The sequence below is a fragment of the Pelodiscus sinensis genome, chromosome 12 (genome assembly GCF_052426305.1).
Source record: "Pelodiscus sinensis isolate ZL-2025 chromosome 12, ASM5242630v1, whole genome shotgun sequence".
In the NCBI taxonomy this organism is placed as follows: domain Eukaryota; kingdom Metazoa; phylum Chordata; order Testudines; family Trionychidae; genus Pelodiscus; species Pelodiscus sinensis.
This window is the reverse complement of record NC_143063.1, coordinates 50299567-50315268: the sequence shown is the minus strand read 5'-3', so window position 1 is coordinate 50315268 and position 15702 is coordinate 50299567. Positions and strand designations below refer to the sequence as shown.

Below are 15702 nucleotides of genomic sequence, written 5' to 3'. Positions count from 1 at the left end.
GATTTTAAAATCAACAGGGCCAGCTAATTTGCATCCAAGAGTTTTAAAAGAGCTGTCCAGTGAGCTTGCTGGGCCTGTGCTAAGGCTTGTCGATACGTTTTCGAAGGGTTAGGCCATATGCTTGGTCACGAGACACACCCCACTCAGGCTACGGAGCTTAACAAAGGGAAGCTGAATGGAGGACTTGCTTACAGGCGGCCTGTCAGCAACCCGGGAACACGTATTGAACACTGGCCACAGACAGGTTAAAACCATGCCGGGGCTGGAAGCTGAAGCTAAACAAATTCAGGCTAGAGAGACAGTGCGAATGAGCACAATCCCCCACTGGCTCCATTTACCGAGCGCTGTGGGGGACGCGCCAGACCTGGCCCTTGTTACGCCAGGCGTGGCTGTTTGGAACAGGGCTCTGGCCTGCTGGTGCCGACGGTCTGTCTGGGTAACACGGGGGGGGGCCAATTCGCCTTGGACTCTGAGCAGCTGGAATTGGAAGCTCGGTGTTTGCACAGGCCCTGCTGTGTGCTGCAGGCCACGTGGTTTTCCAGCTGCTTTGGGAGCCTCCTGGCCCAGAATGCAGGCAAGGCAGCTCAGTTCTGCCACCCGGAGACGCCAGCGTGCACCTTGCCACGAACGGCAGCCCGGCAGGGCAGCAAGGGAGGGGGCCACTGTGCAGGCTCATTCGCTGCCAATGGGCACACGGGTCGCAACGCAAATCTCCCCCTGCTCTAAGGGAGGGAGTGAGGCTGAGTGAGCTGGTCCCTGCTGGCCAGGGCACCTGGCGGCACATCTCTCCCAGGAACCGTACGCAGTCTTGACTCTGGGTTCAGCTGTCAAGAGCCCCTGCCCCCCCGGTGTCCATCCTCGGGGTGCTGCGGTAGCCCTGGCCCTCAGACCTGACAAGGCTGGCAGTAGGGACGTTGCCCCAATGCCCCCTCCCTGCCCTTGGCTCAACTCCCCCAGCCATCCATCCTGCTGCAAGCACCATTCAACTCAGCTCCGAGCTGCCAACCATTCCGGGACGCTTCCCCATCTCGCGGCCCAACTCCAGCTGGCCCCAGCCCCGCCGTGGCCTCACGCCCAGGGAGCTGCAGGATGTTAAATGTCAATTAACCCATCGGACAGTCGATGGGATTGCCATTGCTATTCGATTAGTTGAGAAGGGCTAGCGCGGCGTTCTGCCTTTGACTAGAGTCTCAGCAGCAACGCTTCAGAGTTGGAACGTCCCTGGGGGGAACTGGCGGTTAAGCCGGCTCCTTCCAGCACCCCCATCTCGTCCACGCCCCCTTGCTACCTTTGTGAGAGAGGCAGCAAGGGCGGGAAGCGCCTAGTCGACGAGCGTGGTGACTCTCCGAGAAGCTTTTGCTCATCAGCCCGTTGACTAGTCGCTCGCATCCCTAGCGGGAGCGGACTGGGCGTAGGGACGGACTGACCGCCCGCCCGCAGGCTCATGTTAGCTCAGCTGAGAGGCCCAGGGCCCTGCGTGTTCATTTGCCCAATGCCGTGGGCAGAGACAGACCCAGCCCTCGTCTGAGGGGCAGCTCCCTCTCCCCTTCAGCCCCAGTGGCCCCCGGGCCAGGCTGTCACAACGGGCCCGTGAGCGGGAAAGAGGCGGCTGTGGGGTGGGGTGGGACGGGGCGTAACCTCCCTTCTAGCCCCCGGAGACAGGGATGGAGTCTCCTCCCGCTGGCCCAGGCACCAGCAGAACCAGCTTCCCATCTCTCCGCTCTGATCCAGCCTGGCAGAGCAGCCCCTGGGCCCACCCTTCAGGGGCAGCTGCCCAGCGTTGCTGGGGGTGCTCACCTCACTCCAGACAGCTCCCCCCAGCCCCTCCCACGGAGAGCGACGAGCAGCTCAGTTCTGTTCACCCGGGCAGCGAGGGCACAGGGAGCGATGGCCCTCGGCGGCTGGCGGGTCCCCCAGCACAGTGCTGTGCGACAGGCGGGAGTAACCTTCCAGTGTGAAAGCCCTGCCCGCCGTGGGGGGGCCACAATGCAGGCTCTGCCCTCCTCCCCGCCCCACACGCCACCTGGCTCCGGGAGAGTCCGGCTGTCCCGGCAGGCGTGTGGCTCCTGCAGCCATGAGGGTAGATGCTGCCGCTGGTGCCTGAACTCCCGCCACGGGGCCCAAAGCACACGCTGAATTGTTCAGCTGTTTCCTTCCTCCTCCCATGAAATGCAGCAGCATCCTGCACGTCCCAGGGGCCGGAGCTCTGCTCCTCGGGGCTCCGCTGCACGGGAGAAGGGGCAGAGCCGGGGCCTGCGCTGCGGAGCAGAGCTCCAGTACATGGTTCTAACCCTCCTGGAGTTTTTATAGCAGCAGGGGGGTGGGGGGTTGCTCCAGGAAATACTCGGCCAGAATTCAGCCCCCTCTCTTCTCCAGACAGGGATCTGCCACCTCCAAAGACTCACATCCCCAAGCAGCTGCTGGCTGTTTATTGCACAAGAAATTGGCATCACTGATGGTTCAGTACAAAACGATCAAGGTCACCGCTCCAAAGCTCCTGCAATTTGTGTCCACGGACGCCCTTATCTACAGGTATGTACACAGGTGCGCTCACACTCAGAGGGGCACCCCCAACACCTGGGCCGCAGCTGTGCTCACGCCTGGGAAGGGGGAAATCCCTGGGGCAGCAGCCTAGGCCGGCAGAGGTTGTAGCAATACAGAAACAGCTGGATTCTGCCTTCTCTTGCAGCAGCGTAACACCAAGGGCCTCATCTCCCCCACCCCCGTGGGACAGAAGAATCCAGCCAAGAGTATCCCCTAGAGCCCACTGACAGGGCGAGGCTGGAGGGGTCCCGGGTTGAAAAGCTCCCTCTGCCGGTTTCAGGGGCGACAGGGCCCATTTCGCAGCCCTCGGCCCCGTGGCTGCAGGAGCGAGACCGGTGCGTTTGTACAAACCAGCGGCGCCTCCAGGATCCTATTGACGCTCATCAGCACCACCCAGCCGGACACGCCGCTGAACCGTGACCCCGGACGCACAGCACGAAGCACAGGCTACGCCCCGCCCCAGCGCCGCTCCTGGGGCCGAGTTCCCAAGCCCGTTCCTCTGGGCGCCTGCCCTGGCCACTTGGGGGAAAGCGCTGGGTCATGGGAACGTCGCCCTGAGGGGCAGGACTGCGCCCGAGGAAGCGCTTTGGCGACGGCCTCGCTGCAGCCGGAGAAGCCGGAGGGAAAAGCGACAAAACCAGCCCCCCGTTCGTTGGGCTCTAGCGCCTGATCCCGAGCTCTGCCCAGCACCAGGCCCTGGCAGGAGCCCCCGGCTGCTCAGACAGAGATGGCCACGCGGCCCTGGTGTCCGGGGCCTGCGGTGGCTGTAGCAAACAGCCATGACCCAAAGGGACACAGGGACCCTGCTAAGCGGCTCTGTGCGGATAACTGGGATGGCCGGGGATTCTCGGCTGCTCGTTGGTTCATTGGCAGCGCCCGCTGCCCCAGGGCGAGTGGAACGACTGTGCACACTTCCTCCGGGCGAGGGGGGGGCTTCACTGCTGCCCAGCTTTGGGGACACTGCAGTGTCTCAGGGCTCCTGCTGCACCGACCCCAAGGTCTGGCGCTCACACTCTGACTTTCCATTGGGTAGCGACCAGCAGTTTTGCTGGAACTGGTCCAGTGCCTGCCCCCAGGAGGGCACCACATGGAGTGGGGCCAGAGATCCAGCCTGCCCCTAGCGAGCCGCTTCACTGCCCCTCAGCAGCAGCATGCGGGCAGGCTCTGGTGCCCGTCTCACCCCGGTAGGCCGGGGGCTGGCCGTGGGAGGGGCCCTGGCCTGTCTGCCATTGGGCTGCACGGCCCCAGCCTAGCACGAGTGACAGACAAGCTCCCGGGGAAGCAGGGAGGCAAACTGCGTGGCGAGGGGCGCCTCCTGCCCGCGCTGAGAGCGAGCGAGCGCGCCCAGCCTGGTGCCACCTCCATCACTCCTGGCCAAAGCCCTCCGTCTCCTCAATGGCATACAGCAGCTTCTCCTTCAGCTGTTCATAGCTCTTGTAGGGAGGCAGATCCAGGCGGTTAAAGCTGGCGAGGAGAGACAGGCTGTCAGTGCAGTGCAGGGCTCCCCGGCACGCCTGCGGCAGGGCCGCCTCTCCGCTCTCACAAGCTGCGGCCCCGCCCCCTGCAAAGCAAGGGGCCGCGAGGAGCTCTGTGCCCCAGGCCACCCCCCGCAGACTGCTTGGGTCCCCACCGCTCCAAGAGTGAGACTCACCAGGTGTGACTCCGAGGCAACCACGTCTCTTTGCCAACCTTATCGATGCAGAACTTCTGCGGCCCGTTGCTGCCTGTCCAGCACGAACAGAACAACTCGTTACATTGCATGCCTGCGGAACTCACTGCCACAAGAGTCAGGCCCCAAGCTCAGGAGCGATTTAGAAGGTAAGATTACCCACAGAGACACTAACTAGGATAAACATTTTCCTGGGCAGGTTTTACAGCTCTCATGCCAACACTACCTGCCTGGGGGTCAGGAAGAATGTCCCTGATAGGTGTGTTAGGGCATAAATGATCACAAAGAGGTTTCTTCTACCTTCTGCTGAAGCAGCTGCTACTGGCCACTGTCAGAGTCTAGACAGATCATTCATCTGGCATGCTATGGCCAAGTGGGGCGACTGGAGGTCACCAAGCCAGACTACAGAGCAAGACTAGCTGCTCTTCAAACAGTTACATATCACTCCTGCAGGATTCAGTCTCAGGGACATGCGCTGGAGGGAAATGGCCCTGGAGTTTCTAAAAATTATAGACATTTTTCTAACTCAATAAATACTGCAACCAGCTCAGGGTAATTCCACATTACACCTCACTGTGACAGCTGGAGCTTAACTGACCACTGAACAGAAATGAGTGGCTGCCCAGGTGAAACTGATTGCAAACCAATTATATCTGTGATGAGCAAACAGAATATAGTTCTGATCACTAATACATACACTTGGGCCTGAAAGCTGAAACCATTCTGAGTATAAATGATTAGGAAGAAAAAGTTAAACAGTTTAACTAAAACAACAAAGGGTAATTGGGAGTTGTCTAGGAAAACATAACTAAATACCCAGCAAAACACAATTTCACAATTACAAAGGAATGCTTCCTTAATTTAAAAACATCCTGGTTAATAAGAAAAGTAAAAACAGACCTACAAATAACATATTAATGAATGGAAAAAAAGGAGGAAGTCAAGAGCAAGGACTATAAATGAACGATGATGAAATGCAGACTATTGATAAGGGAGCCTAAAGGTATTGCTGAAAAAAATCTGTGCTGGTTGGTTTATGGACAATGAAAAGGAAGTTTTAAAAATATATCTGGACCAAGAGAAATCACAGGTATAGCTGTTAATACACAGGGCTGGTAAAATTATCAATGATGCGGAAGAGGCCGAAGTATTCAATACATTTCTGTGCTGTGTTTGGAAGGAAGCCCAATGGGATAGCCGCAGTTTACAGTAATCATGGAATCTTTCTATTCTACCAGTAACAAGGGAGGATGTTAAAAAGCAACTGCTAAAGTCAAACACTGTAAACACCAAATAACTTCTATTCAAGAGTTTTAAAACAACTGGCCGAGGAACTCTATGTGCCACTGATAACACAGTTTGGAACGTTGGGGAAATGCCAGAAGACTGGGGGGGAAGCGAATGGGATGGTATTTAATAACGGGAAAGCAGATAACCTGGGTTGCGATATGCTAACTAGCTTTAGGTGGATTCCCTGAGAGTAACGAGAAGGCTGGCAAGAGACGCAATCAGGAAAGAGTTAAAGGACGGTAGCTTAATTAATGCCAACAGCCTGCGTTTACGGAAATCGGGGTTTGTCAGCCAGCACCAATCAGGTCGTTGGATGAATCACGGGGTTGGTTGCTAGAGAGAGCAGTGCTGATGGAACAGCCTTCAGCTGCCGCAAAGCATGTGGCTTAGCACAGCACATGCCTGGCCTGAAAGCGAAGAGTGCTGGGGCGGCTCCAACCTCGGCCAATCTCCCTGCCTTTGGAAAGTGCCGCAAGAGGAAAGTACCACAGCGAGCACGTTGCTCCATGCAGCTCCCCGCCCGTCTGCCCCCCAGCCTGCCGCGAGTCTCCGCCCCCTCCTGCACATGCTGGGCAGCTGGTAGATACGCACCAATAAGCTCTGAGAAGCCTCCTACCGGCAGACGGCAGGTCCCTGTAACGAACTGTAAAAGCCGGATCCTCTTCTCGTTGTCCATCTCCTTAACCACCTGCAAGCCACAGCACCGTGGTGAGACAGGGATTCTGCTGCCGCCCCCGGTGCCCCGTGTCGCAGGCGCAGGGGTTGGGGCGGGGGCGGCACCTCTCACTCCTGCCTCAGTGGCACCATCCCAACAGGACACCGAACGCTGAGGACCAGGGGTGTATGGGAGGGGACTAGAGCCCTGAGTGAAAATCCTGGAGAAGCCTCCACCCTGCCCCTGAGGACGCGGCAGAGCAGCTGCTCCTGCTGCCCCCGGCCACGCCCCACGCTGCCCCAGGCCACGCCCCAGGCCACGCCCCACGCTGCCCCATGCCACGCCCCACGCTACCCCCGGCCACGCCCTGCACTGCCCCCAGCCACACCCCAGGCCACGCCCCACGCTGCCGCAGCAGAGGGCTAGTTCGCTCCCTTCTGTCCTGACCACTCCCAGCAGACGTCACCATCTCCCAGCCCACCTCCCCCCGAGCCGCAGCTGCTGCTGGGACCAGCGGACCCCCGAGTGCCGCCCACTGCTGGCTCTGTGCTGGAGACGGGCCCTGGCGCCGGCTCACCTGCCAGAACCACTGGATCTGCTTGCTGTTCTTGGTGTAGTGCCGGTAGATGGTGTTCTTCTGCCAGTCGCTCATGTCCATCTCCTGCATGCCGCACAGCATCAGCTGGGGAGCCAAGGGAGAGGTCAGCAGCCACGCCACCCTCTGCCCTGCCCACAGGCCCACGGGGGCCATGGCTGGCCACTTGGCCCTGCCCCAACTCACCTCGAGCTCCTTCTCGTCGAAGTACCGCAGCCACTCCAGGGGCGCCACCTCGTTGAAGCCGTCCAGGAAGGCCTTGGTCTGCTCCTCCACGCCCCGCGTGAAGCGCCAGTCCGTCAGCAGCCTGCCAGGGCAGAGGCAGCCAGTCGAGCCCGCCCAACGCTGGGGCCGGAGCAGAGCAGCCCTTCCCGGGGAGAGGAGGCCCCCCCGCCCCTCCCTTGCGTGGCGCTCTGGTCGCCGCAGCTCCGTGGCGGAGCGCGCCTCGGGAACAGGGCCCCGCAGGCAGATCGGGGCGTTCGTCTGCTGCCGGGCCAGAGCGTGGGGGGCAGGGCCGGGGGGCAGCGGCCTGTGCTCTACCCCCCTCTCGGAGCGGGCTGGCCACGCCGCCCTGCCCCCGCGCCGCCCTGCAGACTGAGCCACCCGGCCACGGAACAGCGGTTCCCCCGAGCCCCGCCTCCGTGCCAAGCCCCACCCAGCGGGGGCAGTCGGCCAGCCCCTGCAGCCCGGGCCTGGGACTTACATGATGTACTCTTCCTTGTTCTCCTCCGTCACCCGGATGCTCTCCCCTCCCTCCTTCAGCTCGTGCGTCGTCACCTTGCCCAGGATCTCCATGTCCTGGATGAAGTACAGCTCCAGGCCACACTCCTCCAGGCTGTTCTCCCTGGGGGGGGGGGGGCAGGCGCATCAGCCTGGCTGCACCCTGGGCCCAGAGAGGCATGGCAGCGCCCCTACGGCTACCTGGGCACTGCCAGGACGAGAGCCCTCTCGCTGGAGCGCTGGGTCCTTCTGGGCCCGCTGCAGGAAGGAGGCAGGCGGGTGCCCTGTGGAGGCCTGAGCAGAAATGACGGGGGCTGGAGCGCGTGGCAGGCGGAGGGATCGGGGCTTGTTCGGTCTTCAGAAGAGCAGAGCGAGGGGGGATTTGGGAGCAGCCTGCACCTCCCTGCAGGGGGGTCCAGAGAGGCTGTTCTCGGGGGGGCGGGTGGCAGAACGAGGAGCAATGGGCTCAGGTTGCAGTGGGGGAGGTCCAGGTTGGGGATAAGGAAAACGATTCCCCTAGCGGGTGGGGCAGCCCTGGGACGGGTTCCCTGGCGGGGGGAGGCTCCATCCCTAGAGGTGTCCAAGTCCCGGGCTGGGCTGATTGAGTGGGGCTGGTCCCGCTCGGGGCAGGGGCTGGACTCGCTGCCCCCTGGGGTCCTGTGAGGCTTGGCCTGGCAGGCTCTTCTGGAGCTGCGTGGAGATCTCGGCCTCGAGCCCGGCGTGTGGCCAGTAGGGGCAGAGCCCCCCGGGCCTGGGGAGGTGGGGAGGTAGCCCCCCCCCCCCCCCCGCGGGGCTGGCAGGGGAGGCACTGACTTGATCCAGACGATGGAGTTGTAGAACTCGGGGTCGATGGACTCCAGGTCCTTGAGCGTCGGCCTCTTGTTCAGCATGCGCTTGTAGAAGGGGAGCGTGAAGCCAGTGTCGATGAACTTGCCGTGGTACAGCGCCTGCGGGGGAGGCGCCAGCTCAGGGCTCCGCTCACAGCACGGCCCAGGGCGGCAGCGGGACGCCCTCCCCTTCCCCGGGGCCCGGGGCCACGCAGGAGACAGCCTCTGGGGCCCCAAAGCGCATCCGGCAGGGGATGGGCCCTGGGCCACGCCTAGGCAAGGGGATGGAGAACAGCTTCCCCTTGCGGCCCCACACCATGGCCCGGCCCAGCCCTGCGTCCCAAGGGGGTCCCCCCTCCCTCCTCCGCCACGCAGGCCCCTTTGGCCCCATAGACACGTCCCTCGCACTGCCAGCCAGGCCAGAGCCCGGAGCTGCCCCCCTCGCGGTGCACCCTGACCCCGCAAGCTGAGCCCTGGCCTTTGTGGGGGTCCAGGGGGGCCAGCATTGCAGCGACCGGCGGCTCTGTGCTCCCCACCTGGGCCATCCTGCCCCCCAAGCCAGCCAGACCCCAGGCAGGCACTGCTGGCCCTCCAAGGAGATGGGGCGCAAGGCTCGGAACGTCTAAAGAGGTAAGGAGCTGGCCCCATCCAGTCCCAGTGCCTCCTCCCCCCAGCCGCGCCCCACAGCCGGTCTGCCCCCGATCTCCCTGCGGGGGGCCAGGCCCCTCTCCTGCCCTGCTGTGCCCCACGGCCGGTCTGCCCCCAATCTCCCTGCAGGGGGCCAGGCCCCTCTCTCCCTCTGCTGTGCCCCACGGCTGGTCTGCCCCCGATCTCCCTGTGGGGGGCCAGGCCCCTCTCCTGCCCTGCTGTGCCCCACGGCCGGTCTGCCCCCAATCTCCCTGCAGGGGGCCAGGCCCCTCTCTCCCTCTGCTGTGCCCCATGGCCGGTCTGCCCCCAATCTCCCTGCAGGGGGCCAGGCCCCTCTCTCCCTCTGCTGTGCCCCACGGCTGGTCTGCCCCCAATCTCCCTGTGGGGGGCCAGGCCCTCTCCCGCCCTGCTGTGCCCCACGGCCGGTCTGCCCCCAATCTCCCTGCGGGGGGCCAGGCCCCTCTCCTCCCCTGCTGTGCCCCACGGCCGGTCTGCCCCCGATCTCCCTGCGGGGGGCCAGGCCCCTCTCTCCCCCTGCTGTGCCCCATGGCCGGTCTGCCCCCGATCTCCCTGCGGGGGGCCAGGCCCCTCTCTCCCTCTGCCGTGCCCCATGGCCGGTCTGCCCCCGATCTCCCTGCGGGGGGCCAGGCCCCTCTCTCCCTCTGCCGTGCCCCATGGCCGGTCTGCCCCCGATCTCCCTGCGGGGGGCCAGGCCCCTCTCTCCCTCTGCTGTGCCCCACGGCCGGTCTGCCCCCAATCTCCCTGCGGGGGGCCAGGCCCCTCTCCCGCCCTGCTGTGCCCCACGGCCGGTCTGCCCCCAATCTCCCTGCGGGGGGCCAGGCCCCTCTCCTCCCCTGCTGTGCCCCACGGCCGGTCTGCCCCCGATCTCCCTGCGGGGGGCCAGGCCCCTCTCTCCCTCTGCCGTGCCCCATGGCCGGTCTGCCCCCGATCTCCCTGCGGGGGGCCAGGCCCCTCTCTCCCTCTGCCGTGCCCCATGGCCGGTCTGCCCCCGATCTCCCTGCGGGGGGCCAGGCCCCTCTCTCCCTCTGCTGTGCCCCACGGCCGGTCTGCCCCCAATCTCCCTGCGGGGGGCCAGGCCCCTCTCCCGCCCTGCTGTGCCCCACGGCCGGTCTGCCCCCAATCTCCCTGCGGGGGGCCAGGCCCCTCTCCTGCCCTGCTGTGCCCCACGGCCGGTCTGCCCCCAATCTCCCTGCGGGGGGCCAGGCCCCTCTCCCGCCCTGCTGTGCCCCACGGCCGGTCTGCCCCCAATCTCCCTGCGGGGGGCCAGGCCCCTCTCCTGCCCTGCTGTGCCCCACGGCCGGTCTGCCCCCGATCTCCCTGCGGGGGGCCAGGCCCCTCTCTCCCTCTGCCGTGCCCCATGGCCGGTCTGCCCCCGATCTCCCTGCGGGGGGCCAGGCCCCTCTCTCCCTCTGCCGTGCCCCATGGCCGGTCTGCCCCCGATCTCCCTGCGGGGGGCCAGGCCCCTCTCTCCCTCTGCTGTGCCCCACGGCCGGACTGCCCCCGATCTCCCTGCGGGGGGCCAGGCCCCTCTCTCCCTCTGCTGTGCCCCATGGCCGGTCTGCCCCCAATCTCCCTGCGGGGGGCCGGGCCTGCTGCCCTCGCTGGCGGGCTCTCCGGGGGCCCACCATGGCGATGAAGCGGCCGATGAAGCGGAAGTAGGTGAGGTGGTCGGGGTTGATGGACGAGGCGGGGTTGATCTGCAGGCAGTAGTTGTTCTTCCCGGCGTACTCGAACAGGCAGTACATGGGGTTCAGCACCTCGTGGGACAGGAGGAAGAACCACTCCCTGGGGAGAGAGGGGCGGCGCTGACAGGGGGCCGGGCCGGGGGGGTCACCACTCCCCTCCTCAGCCCCGCTGCGCGGGCGGCAGCGAGTCCGGAGGCGGCAGCAGGACAGAGGCTCAGGCAGCGGGAGAAGCTGAGCCGGCGGCTCGCGCAGGCAGCAGATGCTGAGCAGCTGCCAGACACCCACACGCTCCTCCATCCTGCCATGCACACTCACCCGGCCCCCGCCCCGTACGCCTCCCACGAGCCTGCACGCCCCCCAGAACGCGCGCACACGGACACGAGCCTGCACGCCCCCAGAACATACACGAGCCTGCACGCCCCCCAGAACGCGCGCACACGGACACGAGCCTGCACGCCCCCAGAACATACACGAGCCTGCACGCCCCCCAGAACACGCGCACACGGACACGAGCCTGCACGCCCCCAGAACATACACGAGCCTGCACGCCCCCCAGAACACACGCACACGGACACAAGCCTGCATGCCCCCAGAACACACGCACACGGACACGAGCCTGCACGCCCCCCAGAACGCGCGCACACGGACACGAGCCTGCACGCCCCCAGAACATACACGAGCCTGCACGCCCCCCAGAACGCGCGCACACGGACACGAGCCTGCACGCCCCCAGAACATACACGAGCCTGCACGCCCCCCAGAACACGCGCACACGGACACGAGCCTGCACGCCCCCAGAACATACACGAGCCTGCACGCCCCCCAGAACACACGCACACGGACACAAGCCTGCATGCCCCCAGAACACACGCACACGGACACGAGCCTGCACGCCCCCCAGAACGCGCGCACACGGACACGAGCCTGCACGCCCCCAGAACATACACGAGCCTGCACGCCCCCCAGAACGCGCGCACACGGACACGAGCCTGCACGCCCCCAGAACATACACGAGCCTGCACGCCCCCCAGAACGCGCGCACACGGACACGAGCCTGCACGCCCCCAGAACATACACGAGCCTGCACGCCCCCCAGAACATACACGAGCCTGCACGCCCCCCAGAACGCGCGCACACGGACACGAGCCTGCACGCCCCCAGAACATACACGAGCCTGCACGCCCCCCAGAACGCGCGCACACGGACACGAGCCTGCACGCCCCCAGAACATACACGAGCCTGCACGCCCCCCAGAACATACACGAGCCTGCACGCCCCCCAGAACGCGCGCACACGGACACGAGCCTGCACGCCCCCAGAACATACACGAGCCTGCACGCCCCCCAGAACATACACGAGCCTGCACGCCCCCCAGAACGCGCGCACACGGACACGAGCCTGCACGCCCCCAGAACATACACGAGCCTGCACGCCCCCCAGAACATACACGAGCCTGCACGCCCCCCAGAACGCGCGCACACGGACACGAGCCTGCACGCCCCCAGAACACACGCACACGGACACAAGCCTGCACGCCCCCAGAACACACGCACACGGACACAAGCCTGCACGCCCCCAGAACACACGCACACGGACACAAGCCTGCACGCCCCCCAGAACATACACGAGCCTGCACGCCCCCCAGAACACACGCACACGGACACAAGCCTGCACGCCCCCAGAACACACGCACACGGACACAAGCCTGCACGCCCCCCAGAACATACACGAGCCTGCACGCCCCCCAGAACACACGCACACGGACACAAGCCTGCACGCCCCCAGAACACACGCACACGGACACAAGCCTGCACGCCCCCAGAACACACGCACACGGACACAAGCCTGCACACCCCCAGAACACACGCACACAGACACAAGCCTGCACGCCCCCCAGAACATACACGAGCCTGCACGCCCCCAGAACGTGTGCACACGGACACGAGCCTGCACGCCCCCAGAACACGCGCACACGGACACAAGCCTGCACACCCCCAGAACATGTGCACACGGACACGAGCCTGCACGCCTCCCAGAACATACACGAGCCTGCACGCCCCCCAGAACATACACGAGCCTGCACGCCCCCAGAACACGCGCACACGGACACAAGCCTGCACGCCCCCAGAACGTGTGCACACGGACACGAGCCTGCACGCCCCCAGAACACACGCACACGGACACGAGCCTGCACGCCCCCAGAACACACGCACACGGACACAAGCCTGCACGCCCCCAGAACACACGCACACGGACACGAGCCTGCACGCCTCCCAGAACATACACGAGCCTGCACGCCCCCCAGAACATACACGAGCCTGCACGCCCCCAGAACGTGTGCACACGGACACGAGCCTGCACGCCCCCAGAACACGCGCACACGGACACAAGCCTGCACACCCCCAGAATGTGTGCACACGGACACGAGCCTGCACGCCTCCCAGAACATACACGAGCCTGCACGCCCCCCAGAACATACACGAGCCTGCACGCCCCCAGAACACGCGCACACGGACACAAGCCTGCACGCCCCCAGAACGTGTGCACACGGACACGAGCCTGCACGCCCCCAGAACACACGCACACGGACACAAGCCTGCACGCCCCCAGAACACACGCACACGGACACGAGCCTGCACGCCTCCCAGAACATACACGAGCCTGCACGCCCCCCAGAACATACACGAGCCTGCACGCCCCCCAGAACGTGCGCACATGGACACGAGCCTGCACGCCCCCCAGAACATACACGAGCCTGCACGCCCCCCAGAACGCGCGCACACGGACACAAGCCTGCACGCCCCCAGAACGTGTGCACACGGACACGAGCCTGCACGCCCGCCAGAACATACACGAGCCTGCACGCCCCCCAGAACATACACGAGCCTGCACGCCCCCCAGAACGTGCGCACACGGACACGAGCCTGCACACCCCCCAGAACATACACGTACACGAGCCTGCACACCCCCTAGAACGTGCGCACACGGACACGAGCCTGCACGCCCCCCAGAACATACACGAGCCTGCACGCCCCCCAGAACGTGCGCACACGGACACGAGCCTGCACGCCCCCCAGAACATACATGAGCCTGCACACCCCCCAGAACGTGCGCACACGTACACGAGCCTGCACACCCCCCAGAACGTGCGCACACGGACACGAGCCTGCACGCCCCCAGAACGCGCGCACATGGACACAAGCCTGCACGCCCCCAGAACATACACGTACACGAGCCTGCACACCCCCCAGAACGTGCGCACACGGACACGAGCCTGCACGCCCCCAGAACGCGCGCACACGGACACAAGCCTGCACGCCCCCAGAACATGCGCACACGGACACGAGCCTGCACGCCCCCCAGAACATACATGTACACGAGCCTGCACCCCCCAGAACGCGCGCACATGGACACGACCCTGCACGCCCCCCAGAACATACACGAGCCTGCACGCCCCCCAGAACGTGCGCACACAGACACGAGCCTGCACGCCCCCCAGAACATACACGTACACGAGCCTGCACCCCCGCAGAACATACACACACGTACACGAGCCTGAACCCACCCTGAATGCACACACGTGCATGAGCCTGCCCAGTCCCAGAACACACAAACACATTCATAACCCTGCACACACACGTACATATCTAGCCACCCCAGCACACGTACCCACATGCATACACGCCTGCACACACCCCAGAATGCATACACAAGCCTGCACACATGCACACCTGCCAGCCCCAGCACACGTACCCACACGCGTACACGCCTGCACATACTACATACCCACACACGCACGCCTGAACACGCCCACCCACGTGCATCTGCCCGGGCCCAGCGCCTGGGCCCTTGTTTGCCGCCTGCCCCAGGGCTGGGAGCGGCGCCGGGTCCTGGCTGCGGCTGCCCCTGGAGCTCGGGGAGACGCGATTCCTCCAACGCCGAGAGCGCCCGGCGTCCCGTCCGTGGTTCTACCCTGTGGTAGAACAGCCTGACGTAACCTACCATAGGGTAAAACCACTGGCAGGGCGCGGGCCGGGGCCAGCAGGTGCAGGAGTCGGGGGCGGGGCCGGCACCGCCCCAGCAGCCTCCTCTGCCCCGCGCTGCACGAGAGCGGGACGAGGCCGAGGGACAGCGCTGCCAGCCCCCCGGAGCCACCAGGGCCTTGCGACTGCTCCTTGCAGCGCCCCCCCGCCCAGGGGTGCAGGCAGAGCCCCCCCCGCCCAGGGGCGCAGGCAGAGCCCCCCCATGCCCCCCATCCCAGGGGCGCAGGCAGAGCCCCCCCATGCCCCCCATCCCAGGGGCGCAGGCAGAGCCCCCCCATGCCCCCCATCCCAGGGGCGCAAGCAGAGCCCCCCCATGCCCCCCATCCCAGGGGCGCAGGCAGAGCCCCCCCATGCTCCCAGCCCCAGGGGCGCAGGCAGAGCCCCCCCATGCCCCCCATCCCAGGGGCGCAGGCAGAGCCCCCCCATGCCCCCCATCCCAGGGGCGCAAGCAGAGCCCCCCCATGCCCCCCATCCCAGGGGCGCAGGCAGAGCCCCCCCATGCCCCCCATCCCAGGGGCGCAGGCAGAGCCCCCCCATGCCCCCCATCCCAGGGGCGCAGGCAGAGCCCCCCCATGCCCGCCATCCCAGGGGCGCAGGCAGAGCCCCCCCCATGCCCCCCATCCCAGGGGCGCAAGCAGAGCCCCCCCATGCCCGCCAGCCCAGGGGCACAGGCAGAGCCCCCCCATGCCCCCCATCCCAGGGGCGCAAGCAGAGCCCCCCCATGCCCCCCAGCCCAGGGGCGCAGGCAGAGCCCCCCCATGCCCCCCATCCCAGGGGCGCAGGCAGAGCCCCCCCATGCCCCCCATCCCAGGGGCGCAAGCAGAGCCCCCCATGCTCCCAGCCCCAGGGGCGCAGGCAGAGCCCCCCCAATGCCCCCCAGCCCAGGGGCGCAGGCAGAGCCCCCCCATGCCCCCCATCCCAGGGGCGCAAGCAGAGCCCCCCATGCTCCCAGCCCCAGGGGCGCAGGCAGAGCCCCCCCATGCCCGCCATCCCAGGGGCGCAGGC

The 15702-nt window shown here is 65.5% G+C and overlaps 1 protein-coding gene across 1 annotated transcript in view; it reads right to left on the bottom strand.

Moving 5' to 3' along the window:
• Positions 1-2412: 2412 nt before the first annotated feature.
• WWP2 (WW domain containing E3 ubiquitin protein ligase 2) overlaps positions 2413-15702 on the bottom strand; it is a 75664-nt gene continuing 62374 nt past the window's right edge. The window contains exons 17-24 of the mRNA XM_075939767.2: positions 10595-10754; positions 8287-8420; positions 7457-7597; positions 6940-7060; positions 6736-6840; positions 6095-6191; positions 4196-4268; positions 2413-4008 (exon numbers count right to left, since the gene is read on the bottom strand). Of these exons, the coding sequence (XP_075795882.2) occupies positions 3909-4008; positions 4196-4268; positions 6095-6191; positions 6736-6840; positions 6940-7060; positions 7457-7597; positions 8287-8420; positions 10595-10754 (931 nt within the window). The 3' untranslated portion in view covers positions 2413-3908. The remainder of the gene's footprint in view (positions 4009-4195; positions 4269-6094; positions 6192-6735; positions 6841-6939; positions 7061-7456; positions 7598-8286; positions 8421-10594; positions 10755-15702) is intronic.